The following is an 18247-nucleotide window of genomic DNA, read 5'->3' as shown; positions in this document are numbered from 1 at the left end:
AAGTAGCCAAAAGACCCCAAAGTGTTCAAAAATCAGTCCCGGGGTGGAGTCCCACAAGTCTCACAGCTGGCCACCCGAGTCCAGGGATGCCCGGCACCTCCGTAACGCACCCCGCAAAGTCACACTGGAAGTGGGGGGGAAAGCTGGGAAAGTAGCCAAAAGTCCCCAAAGTGTTCAAAAATCAGTCCCCGGGTGGACTCCCACAAGTCCCGCAGCTGCCCACCCGAGTCCAGGGATGCCTGGCACCTCCGTAACGTACCCCGCAAAGTCACACTGGAAGTGGGGGAGAAAAGCTGGGAAAGTAGCCAAAAGTCCCCAAAGTGTTCAAAAATCACTCCCAGGGTGGAGTCCCACAAGTCCTGCAGCTGGCCACCCGAGTCCAGGGATGCCTGGCACCTCCGTAACGCACCCCGCAAAGTCACACTGGAAGTGGGGGAGAAAAGCTGGGAAAGAAGCCAAAAGTCCTCAAAGTGTTCTCTGAATGGACTCGTCTGTCATAGATTGGTTTGAGAGGAGCCAAGTCGGCGGTGGGAGGCTTCGATAGTGAAGTGAAGTGAATTATATTTATATAGCGCTTTTCTCTAGTGACTCAAAGCGCTTTACATAGTGAAACCCAATATCTATGATCCATTTAAACCAGTGTGGGGGGCACTGGGAGCAGGTGGGTAAAGGGTCTTGCTCAAGGACACAACGGCAGTGACTACGATGGTGGAAGCGGGAATTGAACCTGCAACCCTCAAGTTGCTGGCACGGCCACTCTACCAACTGAGCTATACCGTTGATTTGAGGCTGCATTTGTGATGATGTTTGACTTCAGCTTGAAGGCAGATCCCAGTGAAAAATGACATCTCCGTAAACTCACTTTACTTAGATGCCTTGCCGATTTCGCGTGGTCCAAGAGTGCCACCTTTCCCCGAGATCCATAGTTCACAATATCCTTGCAATATAAGCACTGAGCACGTCCCGGTTCATCGCACTTTGCAATGCAATCGCTGATCAGTTCGTCTACTTTTACGATATTGTTGTTAATCTTCACCTTCAGTTTGATAGATATATCGAGCCATGCACAGTTCCAATTGTTTCTCACGCTCTTATCGATATCTTTCGCTAATGAAGCATTCCTATCTTGAAGAAGCTTAACCATGTCTGAAACTGTTTTGTCAATACAGAAACGTGTTAATTGAGAGCTACTGTGTTTTCTTTCACCGATCCGCCTGTCGATCTCACGATCCACTCTTCCCCGACTCGTGAACAAGACTCCTAGGTACTTGAACTCCTCCACTTGGGGCAGGGTCTCCTCCCCAACCCGGAGATGGCACTCAACCCTTTTCCGGGAGAGAACCATGGACTCGGATTTGGAGGTGCTGATTCTCATTCCGGCCGCTTCACACTCGGCTGCAAACCGATCCAGTGAGAACTGAAGATCCCGGCCAGATGAAGCCATCAGGACCACATCATCTGCCAAAAGCAGAGACCTAATCCCGCGGCCACCAAACCGGAACCTCTCAACGCCTTGACTGCGCCTAGAAATTCTGTTCATAAAAGTTATGAACAGAATAGGTGACAAAGGGCAGCCTCGGCGGATCGGTGCGGCGTCTTCAGTAATGCGGACGCTGTATCGATCCGTTGTGGTGAAGAAGGAGCTGAGCCGGAAGGCAAACCTCTCAATTTACCGGTCGATCTACGTTCCCATCCTCACCTATGGTCATGAGCTTTGACCGAAAGGATAAGATCACGGGTACAAGCGGCCGAAATGAGTTTCTAAGGCTCTCCCTTAGAGATAGGGTGAGAAGCTCTGTCATCCGGGAGGAACTCAAAGTAAAGCCACTGCTCCTCCACATCGAGAGGAGCCAGATGAGGTGGTTCGGGCATCTGGTCAGGATGCCACCCGAACGCCTCCCGTGGCCCAACCGGTAGGAGGCCACGGGGAAGACCCAGGACACGTTAGGAAGACTATGTCTCCCGGCTGGCCTGGGAACGCCTCGGGATCCCCCGGGAAGAGCTAGACGAAGTGGCTGGGGAGAGGGAAGTCTGGGCTTCCCTGCTTAGGCTGCTACCCCCGCGACCCGACCTCGGATAAGCGGAAGAAGATGGATGGATGGATGGATGTGTTTTCTTTCCAGATTAATCGCCGATAAACACAACCAATATAAACAGAATAAGAGTTCAGAAACGCTCACAATAATTGAGGATCAGGGACTAGATATTGTCGGCAAACGACGCCGGCAGACGCCTATAACGGGCAATGGCATTGGTTGATGTCGTCAGCTGATAGTAGAGCTAGCCAATCTGGTGCCTTCACACATTGGCATTATATTATATAAATGACCCTGGCGGCGCCGAAATCGGCAGAATTACGCGGATCCGCAGAAAATTCCCATCCCTGAAGATCCCGAGCCCGGGATTGAACCAAGGACTACTCAGGACCTTTGTATTGTGAGGCAGACGCACTAACCCCTCTGCTTGTAAACAAAGGATAAAGCCATTGTTTACAAATTTGGTAAATAACGAGAAATGTATAATTTCTTTGTTTTCTTACTGTATTGAAAAAGAACCAAACCGTGACCTCTAAACCGAGGTACGTACTGAACCGAGATTCTATCTAAACCTTAGGTTTAGGTCAGGGGTCTCAAACACGCGGCCCGCGGGCCAATTATAGTTTTATATGAATGGCGCTTTACAGCGTCATAGTTGTATACCCTCGATTTTTCGGAAGTCTCCCTATTTTCAGTGTTCCTTCAGGAGTAATCATTCTCCTGGATTACACCCTAACAACAATATTAAGGGGGCAACATGGAAGATGTGCCTTTGTCGTCCTCTACATCGTGTACAAACAGCGACCCAGCCCAGCCACATGTTGTATTAGGCTTCGGTGGACGCAGTAAGCGACTGCAAGACATACTTGATCAACAGCCATACAGGTCCCACTGAGGGTGGCCGTATAAACAACTTTAACACTGTTACAAATATGCGCCACACTGTGAACCCACACCAAACAAGAATGAAAAACACATTTTGGGAGAACATCCGCACCGTAACACAACATAAACACAACAGAACAAATACCCAGAATCCAATGCAGCCTAACTCTCCCGGCTACAATAGGGGAAGAGTTAGGGCTGCCGAAGCCTCATACAATATGTGACTGGGCCGGCACATTGTTTGTTTAGTGGAAAAGCGGACGCTAAAGACACTTAATATTGTTGTCTGGGTGAAACTCGGAAGAATGTTTCCCCGGGAGATTGTCGGGATAGGCACTGATATTCGGGTGTTTCCCGGAAAGATCGCGTGAGTTGGCAAGTATGTTGCTCGGGCGAGAAAGCCATTCAAAGAAGGTGAATTCATTATGCTAGATTTTTTGAAAGAAATCTTTTCTCGCGGCCCAGCCTCACCCAGTTTCTGCATCCAGTGTCCCCCAGGTAAATTGAAGTGAAGTCAATTATATTTTATATAGCGCTTTTGAAAAGTCTTCAAAGTGTTCTCTGAATGGACTCGTCTGTCGTAGATTGGTTTGAGAGGAGCCGAGTCGGGGGTGGGAGGCTTCGATAGTGAAGTGAAGTGAATTATATTTATATAGCGCGTTTCTCTAGTGACTCAAAGCGCTTTACATTGTGAAACCCAATATCTAAGTTACATTTAAACCAGTGTGGGTGGCACTGGGAGCAGGTGGGTAAAGTGTCTTGCCTAAGGACACAACGGGAGTGACTAGGATGGCGGAAGCGGGAATCGAACCTGCAACCCTCAAGTTGCTGGCACGGCCACTCTACCAACCGAGCTATACCGCCCAGGGGTCTCAAATTGAGTTTGAGACCCCTGGTTTAGGTGATCTTGACTGCAACGCTACACCTTGTTGCAGTGCTCGGTTTTCCTGCTACCCTCAGTCTCCTTAAGAATAAAATGAGAGCTCTTGCTTGAAAAGCCAACGTAAACTCCCGCTCTTGTATTTTGAATCGAAGCTCGCAGCAGAAGAGGCAGCACTATTTAGGTGATGAAGCAGCCACCTCTCACCTTGTGTTAACATTACAGCTCACTGTCGAGCGCGCTAAAATTAACCGTGTTTATTCCGAGACCAGGTGTTAAAACACCAACCAGTTTGTTAGTTTCCAGCAATTACAAACGTGTCAAAGGGACTCTGACGGAAAGTAGGACGAGCAGGAAGAAGTAATTGAAGCCAAGCGACACACGCTGCATTAAAGCCAGTGTTTACATCTTGGCCTGCCAATGGTGACGCGGAGCACACTCCTTCGCATACAAAGACAGGAGGGGCCTAGCGTGGTCTTCAAAGAGCTGGTTTTAATCGCTTCATCTGGAGAGGAGGGGACAGGAGGGAGGGGGGGGGGGGACAAGAGGGGGGGGGGGGGGTCCTATCTGATAAGACGGAAGAGTCACATCTAGGGATACTTCAATGTTGTGGACTTGTTCTTTAATCCTCCATGCCACATTGTCAACCTGCTGCTTTTACAAACTCCGTTTCCATATGAGTTGGGAAATTGTGTTAGATGTAAATATAAACGGAATACAATGATTTGCAAATCATTTTTAACCCATATTCAGTTGAATGCACTACAAAGACAACATATTTGATGTTCAAACTCGTAAACATTTTTTTTTTTCAAATAATCATTAACTTTAGAATTTGATGCCTGCAACATGTTTCAAAAAAGCTGCCACAAGTGGGCAAAAAAGACTGAGAAAGTGGAGGAATGCTCATCAAACACTTATTTGGAACATCCCACAGGTGTGCAGGCTAACTGGGAACAGGTGGGTGCCATGATTGGGTATAAAAACAGCTTCCCAAAAAATGCTCAGTCTTTCACAAGAAAGGACGGGGCGAGGTACAACACTTTGTCCACAACTGCGTGAGCAAATAGTCAAACAGTTTAAGAACATCCATCCATCCATTTTCTACCGCTTATTCCCTTTCGGGGTCGCGGGGGGCGCTGGCGCCTATCTCAGCTACAATCGGGCGGAAGGCAGGGTACACCCTGGACAAGTTGCCACCTCATCGCAGGGCCAACACAGATAGACAGACAACATTCACACTCACATTCACACACTAGGGCCAATTTAGTGTTGCCAATCAACCTATCCCCAGGTGCATGTCTTTGGAGGTGGGAGGAAGCCGGAGTACCCGGAGGGAACCCACGCATTCACGGGGAGAACATGCAAACTCCACACAGAAAGATTCCTAGCCTGGATTTGAACCCAGGACTGCAGGAACTTCGTATTGTGAGGCAGACGCACTAACCCCTCTACCACCGTGAAGAACAATGTTTCTCAAATTGCAATTGCAAGAAATTTAGGGATTTTAACATCCACGGTCCATAATATCATCAAAAGGTTAAAAAAAATCTGGAGAAATCACTACACGTAAGCGGCACGGCTGAAAACCAACATTGAATGACCGTGACCTTCGATCCCTCAGACACCACTGTATCAACAACCGACATCAATCTCTAAAGGATATCACCACATGGCCTCAGGAACACTTCAGAAAACCACTGTCACTAAATACAGTTTGTCGCTACATCTGTAAGTGCCAGTTAAAGCTCTACAATGCAAGGCGAAAGCCATTTATCAACAACATCCAGAAACGCCGCCGGCTTCTCATTCTCAGTCCATCTCATTTAAGATGGACTGATGCAAAGTGGAAAAGTGTTCTGTGGTCTGACGAGTCCACATTTCAAATTGTTTTTGGAAATATTTGATATCGTGTCATCCGGACCAAAGGGGAAGCGAACCATCCAGACTATTATCGAGCTGCAGTCCAGACCTCTCTCCCATCGAAAATGTGTGGCGCATTATGAAGTGTAAAATACGACAGCGGAGACCCCGGACTGTTGAACGACTGAAGCTTTACATAAAACTAGAATGGGAAAGAATTCCACTTTCAAAGCTTCAACAATTGGTTTCCTCAGTTCCCAAACGTTTGAGTGCTGTTAAAAGAAAAGGTGATGTAACACAGTAGTGAACATGCCCTTTCCCAACTACTTTGGCACGTGATGCAGCCATGAATTTCTAAGTTAATTATTATTTGCAAAAAAAAAAACAAGAAATATATGAGTTTGAACATCAAATATCTTGTCTGTGTAGTGCATTTAACTGAATATGGGTTGAAAAGGATTTGCAAATCGTTGTATTCCATTTATATTTACATCTAACACAACTTCCCAACTCAGACAGTATGGAAACAGGGTTTGTACATGAAGACCTACAGTTAGTGGTAAATGGGTTGTACTTGTATAGCCCTTTTCTACCTTTCAAGGTACTGAAAGCGCAATGACACTAGTTCCACATTCACCTATTCACACACACATTCACACACTGATGGCGGGAGCTGCCATGCCAGGCCCTAACCACCACCCGTCAGGAGCAAGGGTGAAGTGTCTTGCTCAAGGACACAACGGACGTGACGAGGTTGGTAGAAGGTGGGGATTGAACTGGGAATCCTCAGGTTGCTGGCACGGCCACTCTCCCAACACGCCACACTGTACCCCCGTAAGACAGTTCTTGTCTTATGGGTCTCACGAGTGTGTCGGTCAAAATTGGGTGGGCTCACTGGGCTAATAAGCAATTATGTTGATGTCAATGTACAAAACCTAAAAAAAACTAGTGAAGAAGGCACCTTGAGTAAATGGTAAATGAAAACCGAACACAAAGATTTGCAAATCCTTTTCAACTTATATTTAAGCGTTTCTGGGTGTTGTTGTATTGTGAGGCAGACGCACTAACCCCTCTGCCACCGTGAAGCCACAATACGAAGTTCCTGCAGTCCTGGGTTCAAATCCAGGCTCGGGATCTTTCTGTGTGGAGTTTGCATGTTCTCCCCGTGAATGCGTGGGTTCCCTCCGGGTACTCTGGCTTCCTCCCACTTCCAAAGACATGCACCTGGGGATAGGTTAATTGGCAACACTAAATGGTCCCTAGTGTGTGAATGTGAGTGTGAATGTTGTCTGTCTATCTGTGTTGGCCCTGCGATGAGGTGGCGACTTGTCCAGGGTGTACCCTGCCTTCCGCCCGATTGTAGCTGAGATAGGCGCCAGCGCCCCCCGCGACCCCGAAAGGGAATAAGCGGTAGAAAATGGATGGATGGATGGATGGGTGTTGTTGATAAATGGCTTTGGCTAGTAGAGTTTTAACTTGCACTTACAGATGTAGCGGCCAACTGTAGTTACTGACAGTGGTTTTCTGAAGTGTTCCTGAGCTCATGTGGTGATATCCTTTACACGCTAATGTCGCTTTTTGATGCAGTAACGTCTGAGGGATCGACGGTCTCAGGCATTCAATGTTGGTTTTTGCACCTTGCCGCTTATGTGCAGTGATTTTGCCTGGTTCTCTCCATCTTTTGATGATATTACGGACCGTAGATGGTGAAATCCTTAAATTCCTTGCAATAGCTAGTTGAGAAATGTTGATCTTAAACTGTTGGACAATTTGCTCACGCATTTGTTCACAAAGTGGAGACCCTCGTCCAATCCTTGTTTGTGAATGACTGAGCGTTTCATGGAAGCTGCTTTTACATCCAATCATGGCACCCACCTGTTCCCAATTAGCCTGTTCACCTGTGGGATGTTACAAATAAGTGTTTGATGAGCATTCCTCAACTTTCTCAGTCTTTTTTGCCCACTTGTGGCAGCTTTTTTGAAACACGTTGCAGGCATCAAATTCCAAATGAGCTCATATTTGCAAAAAATTATTTTTTACCAGTTTCAATGTTACGTATCTTGTCTTTGCACTCCATTCAATTTAATATCGGTTGAAAAGTATTTGCAAATCATTGTATTCTGTTTTCACCATTTACACAACATGCCAAATTCAATGGCTTTGGGTTTTGTAAAATTATCAATATGATCTTTAATGATCTGTGGTAACAACAAGTTCATAATTAAAAGCAGGCTTTGGGATCACACCCAAAAGTGAGAACACCCCTCACATTGCAGCATATATCTGTTACTACTGTACAGTAGGGCTGTGACAATTAATTACAATTGTCCTTCCGCACATTGCAGATTTTTTAATAAGCATATTCTTCATACTTTTGGCCTAAATTAAGTGTTAAATTAGGTTTTATTTGTGTCTTATATGTATCAGTTGTTTTATTTCCTATTATGAAGTTATTCTGTTTTTGGTTTAAAGGGGACCTGTTATGCAAAACCAACTTTTCTTATCTATTGGTTCCTGTTTTCTGTATTTGGGAACTGCGTAAGTCCCGTAAATTTGAAATCAAACCTAAAAAGCATGGTGGAGATATTTCTAAAACAATATTGCCTTCCTTCATACTTTTTCCAAACGAACCGGTTAGAATTTGCAGTTTCCCCCCCCCCAATCGGTGACATCAACGGGTACCTCCATATATGGTAGAGGTTTACCCAAAAAGCTTTGCACGAGTCAACCATTATAGTCCGACGTTGTAATCGATAAGCTCCTTGTTTTTCTCTATCCTCTTGTTGTGGGGCAGACTGGCTCGTACATGCACATGCATCCTCTGCTACTGCTATTTCTAATACAAAGTAGCGTATAGTTCTAATTAGGGCTGGGCGATATATCGATTTACTCGATATATCGCGGGTTTGTCACTGTGCGATATAGAAAATGACTATATCGTGATATTCGAGTATACGTTCTCACGCAGTTGCTTTTAGCCGCGGGCATTACACTACAGGCTCTTCTCCCTCTTTGTTGTCGCTCCTTCTCAAAAAAACAAGCACACCTTCTTACATTCGTCACATACGTATACGCCCTCGCGGAGCAGAGAGGTAGCAGCGTGGGTAATGGTAGCTGAGATGCGATTGGTAATACGAGAGAAAGAAGGTGTGAATCTGGTAACAAATGGAGGAAGAATTATTCCAAGAAAAACAGCGGGAGGTCCATGGTCTGGCGGTGGTTTGGCTTCAAGTGGGAATATGTCGAACAGACAACCGTAATTTGTCAAGTGTGGGACAAAAGCGTTGCTACAAAAAGTAGCATTACTGCTAATATGTAGCATCATTTGTAAAGTCACCCGCTAGAGAATGAAGAGTGCTTGAAACTCCGCATGTCAACATCTCCGTTCGGTGCCACACCAACAAAATGCCGAGGCAACCATTTCCACATCAACACCGTATGAAACAAATAGTCAACAACAGAAGGAGATAACGTCCGCAGGAACCTACCACATAACAAGGACATACTTTTGATTGATTGATTGAGACTTATTAGTAGATTGCACAGTACAGTATATATTCCGTACAAATGACCACTAAATGGCAACACCCGAATAAGTTTTTCAACTTGTTTAAGTCGGGCGCCATGTAAATCAATACACTATTTGATTTCCTGCTATGCGGCTCACATTTGCGGTCATCTCCAGTGGGTTGTGAGTTTTTCATTGCCCTTATATCCTAAATAAAACAAGAGCACCTTCTTACATACGTATACGCCCTCGCCGAGCAGAGAGGTAGTGGCATGGGTAACATTTAGCTGTGGTGCGAGTGGTTATCGTGAGACAAAGAATGTGCAAATCTGGTAACAAATGGAGGAAGAATGAATTCCCCAGAAAAACAGCAAGAGGTCCATGGTCTGGCGGTGGTTTGGCTTCAAGTGGGAATGTGTCGAACAGACAAGCGTAATTTGTCAAGTGTGGGACAAAAGCGTTGCTACAAAAAGTAGCATTACTGCTAATATGTAGCATCATTTGTAAAGTCACCCGCTAGAGAATGAAGAGTGCTTGAAACTCCGCATGTCAACATTTTTGTTCGATGCCACACAAACAAAATGCAGAGGCAACCATTTCCACATCAACACTGTATGAAACAAATAGTTAACATCAGAAGGAGATAACGTCTGCAGGAACCTACCACATATTGAAGGACATACTTTCAGCATACATTTTAGCATTACTGCTAATACAGTATGTAGCATCATTTGTAAAGTCACCCGCTAGAGAATGAAGAGTGCTTGAAACTCCGCATGTCAACATTTCCGTTCGGTGCCACACCAACAAAATGCCGAGGCAAACATTTCCACATCAACACCGTATGAAACAAATAGTCAACAACAGAAGGAGATAACGTCCGCAGGAACCTAACACATAGCGAAGGACGTACTTTTGATTGATTGATTGATTGAGACTTATTAGTACATTGCACAGTACAGTACATACAATTGACCACTAAATGGCAACACCCGAATAAGTTTTTCAACTTGTCAACGTAAATCAATACACTATTTGATTTCCTACTATGCAGCTCACATGTGCGGTCCTCTCCAAGGTTTCTTATAGTCATTCAAATTGACATCCCATTGTGTTGTGAGTTTTTCATTGCCCTTATGAGGCCGCTGAACCGATGATGTCGTTGTGGCTGCCTTATTAGCATCGCCGGTAAAATGTGCGGACCAAATGATCAGGACTTTCGCATCTTGTGACACTGGAGCAACTTAAATCCGTCGATTGGTAAGTGTTTGTTTCGCATTAAATGTGGGTATCTAGTTTCAAATGTACATACAGCTAGCGTAAATAGCATGTTAGCATCGATTAGCGTAGCATGTTAGCATCGATTAGCTGGCAGTCATGCCGTGACCAAATATGTCTGATCAGCACATAAGTCAATAACATCAACAAAACTCACCTTTGTGATTTCGTTGACTTAATCGTTGCAAATGCATCTGCAGGTTATCCATACATCTCTGTGCCATGTCTGCCTTAGCATCACCGGTAAAATGTGCAGACACTCTGGCAAATTCAATGGGGGTCTGGCGGAAGATTTCTTGCCAGTGGCGCAACTTGAATCCCTCCCTGTTAGTGTTGTTACACCCTCCGACAATACACCGACGAGGCATGATGTCTCCAAGGTTCCAAAAAATAGTCGAAAAAACGGAAAATAACAGAGCTGAGACCCGGTGTTTGTAATGTGAAAATAAAAATGGCGGGTGTATTACCTCGGTGACGTCACGTTCTGACATCATCGCTAAAAGACCGATAAACAGAAAGGTGTTTAATTTGCCAAAATCCACCCATTTAGAGTTCGGAAATCGGTTAAAAAAATACATGGTCTTTTTTCTGCAACATCAAGGTATATATTGACGCTTGCATAGGTTTGGGGATAATGTTCCCCTTTAACATTTAAAGAAGCAGCACGCCGGTCTTTCCTGGTTACAGTGAAGCCAAGTGCCACATACGCGTCATCATATTCTGGTAGCGACAATAAATAGCATGTTCCCCAAGGTCACGACACCCACCCCCCAGGAAAGACTGCTATAGACTGACTGAAACATTGCCAAAACCTAGTCATTATTGTCTAAAGCTGGCAATATATTTGGGTCTTGTTGACTGTCAAACATTGGGGTGGTAGCATTATGATCTGGGGTTGCATGAGTGAGTTTTAAGACTATGATTCATTCTCTAACAAACTGAACAACAATGTATGGTTGGAACTACTCGTCATACCTTCCAACGGGGGAGGCTGCATTAAAAAGTGTCCTAAAGTCGATGCCAGATAAAGCCAGAGACAGAGACCCTCCACATGCTTACCACACACAGACCAAGTGGCTGAAAAGCCAAAGCATACGAAGGAGGCATTGTTAGGGTTCGACAGGTCAGCCACGGCCGCACGACAACGGCCCCCGAGCTCAGACGACGAGCGAACGGAGCGGCTCGCACACAGAATATTTATAGCGTCCCTCTGCAACAAAGGCCGCCCACTGAGCTCTTCCACAGAATGACACTGAAGGACCTCGGTCTCTGAGGACTCCGCGAGGACACCCCCTCTCTTTAAGGGCTCTTCACCTCTCAGAGGCCTCAGCAATAAACATGAAAACATTTAGGCGGTGACACATCTTAAACTATCTACCACTGCCAAGCAACAAAACACAGGACTGGAGCACTTAAATGAGATAATTCCAGATCCGAACCCCGCAATCAAGACTGAAATTGTGATTGATTTGGGTATAATTTGCATTTTACAGCCGGGGTCATGTGGAGGTACGTATAAAAACCAGACAGTGGTTATATCACGGTGGTTAGTAGACAGTCTGCAGTCTGTTACCTGAGGCCGAACAAGGCTCGGGTTGGGGAACGACGCTCGTGCTTGAGAAGTTGTTTTTCCTCACGTGTCGGTAGACGAGGTGGGGTTTGTGGTGCTCGTCCTCATACTCCTCTCCCTCGGCATTCAGGAGCGGCTCCAAAAAGTACTCGCCGTCTGGTGTCGTGAAAGTGCCGATCTAGGAAGGTTTTAGAAGTACAGTCATTGTTCAGGTACAGTTGTGCTCATAAGTTTACATACCCTGGGAGTAGGGGTGTAACGGTACGTGTATTTGTATTGAACCGTTTTGGTACGGGGGTTTCGGTTCGGTGGTGTACTGTAAGAGTTTCCACACAGACATATTAAGAACTCAAAATGCCGGACATTTGAGGCATTTAAGAAACTCCACCCGGACAGCCCGGCAAAAGAGGAGATGTCCGGTGAAAGGAGGACATATGGTCAGTCTATCCTAGCCCGATCGCAGCTAGCATGCTAGCTAGAGGTGCTAGCAGCGATCGGGCAAGGATAGACTGACCATACGTCTTCTCTTCACCAGACATGTCCTCTTTTGCGGGGCTGTCCGGGCGGAGTTTCTTAAATGCCTCAAATGTCCGCCATTTTGAGTTATGGTTGCGTGTATTAACAATGTACGTTCAGGGTTAAGAAGGGGTTAAAAACAAAACAAATTGTGCGCACAGAGAGAGAGTTATGATAAACACGCATGCGTCTCCAGGCTCTGCTTTTTATCCATTGATTTATTAGATTAATTGTTTTATTATCTATAGCAGGGGTGTCAAAATCGTGCCCCAGAGGCCATTTGCGGCCCAAAACTAATTGTTTTAAAGGCCCACGGCACATTCTAAAAATACTATTTAAATAAAAAAAAACATAACAAAAGTTAAATTAAAAAGCTTGAAGGTTAAATGTAGTTTAGAAAAAGTTGTATGTTGACTAATGAAACAAAGCTGCTGTTTTTTTTTTCAAACTGTCATTGCTCAAAACATAATATTGATTCAAAATCAAAGTTATTAAGAATTATTGACTTATCCAAGGTTCCAATTACTTCACATTAAATATTCAACCAAGAAAAAAAAAATTTGATGGAAGATTTTGCAAATTTGGTAAATATATAACCCCAAAAATTATATTTTGTTGTTTTCTTACTGTACCGAACCGAAATTTTTGTGTACCATTACACCTTTACCTGGGAATATTTATGATTTCTTCGCCATTCTTCAGAGAATATGAATGATAACACAAAAACCTTTCTTCCACTCATGCTGAATGGTTGTGGGAAGCTATTTATTGCCAAACAACTGTTTACTATTTTTAAATCAAAATGACAAAAGTACCCAAATGACCCTGATCAAAGGTTTACATCCCCATCCGACAAAATGCACAAAAGTTGACAGAAACAGGTTTGAATGGCTAATCAAGGTACCAAACCTCACCTGTGACATGTTTTAAAGTAATAATTTCCTTTTTCAAGCATGAAAAAAAAATTCACGACTTTGACACAATTATGTCTTATATTAAAACGGATGACAGGACTTTGCTGTTATATTTTCAATGAAACAATAGAAAATCCGTACTCATAAAGTAGTACAGTTATTTGTCAAAACGTGGACTATGGTGTGGTTTATTATCCCGGAATGCAAAGGAAGGTGATGGGACATGGCGTGAAGGTAAAGATATATTTTAATTTATCTACAGAAAAAAACTGCAAACTAAAGGCGCGCACAGGTCGGAGAACAAACTTGGCTAATAAACAAAAACTACCACAAAGGCAAAACTATGGATATGAAACAAAAGATTCGCTAAATGTGTCATAAATAAACAAAACTTACTTGGAAGGAAATGAGAAGAGCGATACATAACTAGAGTGAACAGAGCATCGAGAAACAACAATGACGCCAGCCCGACTGCCTGGCAACTACAAGCTTAAATAATAGTGGAGTGATTAACACAGGTGCTTGACATATCAGGTGCGTGAGTTGAAATGAGTACAAGTGAACTAATCGGTCGTCATGGTGACAAAGCAATGGAGCCTAAACAGGAACTAAAGAGTCTTAAACCAACAGAACATAACGAAACAAAACGTGACCACAGAACATGACATTATTAGTGAGAATATACTTATTTTAAGGTATTTTGGGGCTCATTGAGGTTAGCTAATTTTACTTGTTTTGGAAAGTCTTGACAAGGAGAATGTTCTTGTTCTGTTGGCAGATAATTTTGCTTAGTTCAAATAAAATACCTCTCATTTTTGTATTTTTGTTTATGAACACTGACTTTTTGCAGTGTGCACAGATGTTTCTTAATTCTGAGTCATGGGGAAGGCAAAAGAATTGTCAAAGGATCTGCGAGAAAAGGTAATTGAACTGCATAAAACAGGAAAGGGTTATAAAAATGTAGCCAAGGAATTGAGAAAGCCAATCAGCAGTGTTTAAAACGCTGATTAAGAAGTAGAAAATGAGGGATTCAGGTAGACCAGAAAAGATTTCAGCAGAAAAATCCACAAATAACTTCAGCTGAAATACAGGACTCTCAGAAAAATTGTGGTGTGGCTGTTTCAAGATGCACAACAAGGAGGCACTTGAAGAAAAATGGGCTGCATGGTCGAGTCGCCAGAAGAAAGCCATTTGTGCATAAATGTCACAAAGTATCCCGCTCACATTACGCCAAACAGCACAGTAACATGCCTCAAAATTTCTGGAACAAAGTCATTTGGAGTGATGAGACCAAAATTGAACTTTTTGGCCACTCGACCATGCATGAGTGGAAGAAAGGTTTTTGTGTTATCATTCATATTCTCTGAAGAATGGCCAAGAAATCATAAATTCTTCCAGGGTTTGTAAACTTATGAGCACGACTGTACATTGCATTTGTTTTTACACAAGAGTCAAATGGCATTTGAGGCACTCCCTATGGGCATACTTGCCAACCTTAACACCTCCGAATCCGGGAGATATATATATATATATATACACATATATATATATATATATATATATATATATATATATATATATATGTGTATATATATATATATATATATATATATATATATATATATATATATATATATATATATATATATATATATATATATATATCACAAAACTACTTCATCTCTACAGAACTGTTTCATGAGGGGTTCCCTCAATCGTCAGGAGACTTTTTTTTTTTTTTTTTCCCCCTGACGATTGAGGGAACCACTCATGAAACAGTTCTGTAGAGATGAAGTAGTCTTGTGATTTTGGGAAAGGTGGCAATAAATACTGATAAAGTTGAGGAATTCTCATCAAACACTTATTTGGAACATCCCACAGCTGTGCAGGCTAATTGAGAACAGGTGGGTGCCATGATTGGGTATAAAAACAGCTGCCGTAAAATGCTCAGTCATTCACAAACAAGGATTGGGAAACGATCACCACTTTGTGAACAAATGCGTGAGCAAATTGTCAAACAGTTTAAGAACAACATTTCTCACCAGGCGATTGCAAGAAATTTAGGAATTTCACCATAATACCATCAAAAGGTTCAGAGAATCTGGAGAAATCACTGCACGTAAGCGATCATAAAACGGACCTTCGTTCCCTCAGGCAGTACTGCATCAAAAAGGGACATCAGTGTATAAAGGATATCACCACATGGGCTCAGGAACCCTTCAGAAAACCACTGTCAGTAACTACAGTTTGTCACTACATCTGTAAGTGCAAGTTAAAACTACTATGCAAAGCCAAAGCCATTTATCAACGACACCCAGAAACGCAGCCGGCTTGGCTGGCGTTTTGCATCAGTCCTTTTCTAAAATAGACTGATGCAAAGTGGAAAAGTGTTCTGTGGTCTGACGAGTCCAGATTTCAAATTGTTTTTTGGAAACGGTGAACGTTGTGTCCTCCGGACCAAAGAGGAAAAGAACCATCAGGACTGTTTTAGGTGCAAAGTTGAAAAGCCAGCATCTGTGATGGTATGGGGGTGTATTAGTGCCCAAGGCATTGGTAACTTACACATCTGTGAAGGCACCATTAATGCTGAAAGGTACATACAGGTTTTGGAGCAACATATGTTGCCATCAAAGCAACGTTATCATGGACACCCCTGCTTATTTCAGCAAGGAAATGCCAAGTCACTTGTTACAACAGCGTGGCTTCATGGTAAAGAAGTCCGAGTACTAGAATGGCTCGCCTGTAGTCCAGACCTGTCTCCCATTGAAAATGTGTGGTGCATTATGAAGCCTAAAATACCACAACGGAGAACCCGGACTTTTGAACAACTTAAGCTCTACATAAAACAAGAATGGGAAAGAATTCCACCTGAAAAGCTTCAAAAATGTGTCTCCTTAGTTCCCAAAGGTTTATTGAGTGTTCTTAAAAGAAAAGGTGATGTAACACAGTGGTGAACATGCCCTTTCTTAACTACTTTGACACGTGTTGCAGCCATGAAATTCTAAGTTAATTATTATTTGCAAAACAAAAATAAAGTTTATGAGTTTGAACATCAAATATCTTGTATTTGTAGTGCATTCAACTGAATATGGGTTGAAAAGGATTTGCAAATCATTGTATTCCGTTTATATTTACATCTAACAGAATTTCCCAACTCATATGGAAACGGGGTTTGTATATAATAGTCCCCTTTTCAGGTTGTAGAGGACGCCTAAGGCAGTACGCCCCCAATATTGTTGTCCAGGTGGAAATCGGGAGAAATTCGGGAGAATGGTTGCCCCAGGGAGATTTTCGGAGGGCTGGCAAGTATGCCTATGGGTTCTGGTCCAAATTCTTTTGAGTAGTGTGTTTCAACTAGTGTGCCGTGAGATTACGTAATTTCACCTATTTGGGTTAAAAATATTTTTTGCAAACCAGTAATAATAATCTCTGTGCTGTCTAGAGCTCGGTAGAGTAACCATGTTGTACTCTTCGATATCAGTAGGTGGCAGCAGATAGCCAATTGCTTTGTAGATGTCGGGATCACGGTTTGTCGAGATCACAATATGCAGGTCAAAAACAATCTAATGCTTACACCAAAAATAAACATAAGGCGAGTGCCGCTAAGAAAAAGGATTGAAACTTAGGGAAGCTATGCATAATGAAACTAAAACTGAACTTGTTGTAAAGGAAAAACAGAATGCTGGACGACAGCAAAGACTTACAGCGTGTGGAGCAGACAGCGTCCACAAAGTACATCCGTACATGACATGACAATCAACATCTCCACAAAGAAGGATAGCAAGTACTTGAATAGCCTTGATGGCTAAAACAAAACTAAAATAGGTGCGAGGAATAGCTCTAAAGGAAGACATGAAACTTCTACAGCAAAATGCCAACAAAACAGAAAAAGCCACCGAAATAGGAGTCCAAGACAATAACTAAAACACTACACACAGGAAGACACCAAAAAACTCCAAATAAGTCATGGTGTGATGTGACAGGTGGTGACAGTACACCTACTTTGAGACAAGAGCTAGTCATGCTTGCTTTGTTACGGTTTGAATTCTTAGCCAACATTTGCGAGAACAACGTTTTATTGTCAATATCAGCTGCTGAGTTTCATTTTTTTAATGTTGTCTGCTGGTGGTGTGCCTCCACAATTTTTTCAACGCTCTTACATTACCATAGTAACTAATTAGATGACCATATTAAATAATTATATTACCATAATAACTAATTAGATTACCATAGTAACTGGTATATCATCCATAAGCGCAGATTCCAACCATTGAAGTACTTTGTATAGTTCAAGACTTACGTTCGTTAGAAAACATCACTGCACATCATAATGGCAGCCATACTTTCCATCTTAAAGATCTAAAAAAATTATTTGGGAATGTCCGGCGGACCAGATTGAAAAGCTAAACGTTCAATGTTCACACTGATAAACGTTTTTTTTTTGCAAATAATCATTATTAACTTTAGAATTAGATGCCAGCAACACGTGACAAAGAAGTTGGGAAAGGTCTCAATAAATACTGGTAAAGGTGAGGAATGCTCATCAAAATCCCACAGGTGTGCAGGCTAATTGGGAACAGGTGGGTGCCATGATTGGGTATAAAAACAGCTTCCCAAAAATGCTCAGTCTTTCACAAGAAAGGATGGGGCGAGGTACACCCCTTTGTCCACAACTGCGTGAGCAAATAGTGAAACAGTTTAAGAACAACGTTTCTCAAAGTGTAATTGCAAGAAATTTAGGGATTTCAACATCTACGGTCCAAAATATCATCAAAAGTTTCAGCGAATCTGGAAAAA

General features: G+C 43.0%; 1 protein-coding gene across 1 annotated transcript in view; it reads right to left on the bottom strand.

The window, feature by feature from the left end:
* LOC133562925 (A disintegrin and metalloproteinase with thrombospondin motifs 20-like) overlaps positions 1 to 18247 on the bottom strand; it is a 454296-nt gene that overhangs the window by 401716 nt on the left and 34333 nt on the right. The window contains exon 3 of the mRNA XM_061916762.1: positions 12024 to 12198. Coding sequence (XP_061772746.1) covers positions 12024 to 12198 — 175 coding nt within the window. The remainder of the gene's footprint in view (positions 1 to 12023; positions 12199 to 18247) is intronic.

This window comes from Nerophis ophidion, linkage group LG12 (genome assembly GCF_033978795.1).
Source record: "Nerophis ophidion isolate RoL-2023_Sa linkage group LG12, RoL_Noph_v1.0, whole genome shotgun sequence".
Classification (NCBI taxonomy): domain Eukaryota; kingdom Metazoa; phylum Chordata; class Actinopteri; order Syngnathiformes; family Syngnathidae; genus Nerophis; species Nerophis ophidion.
This window is presented reverse-complemented; position numbering and strand designations above follow the sequence as displayed.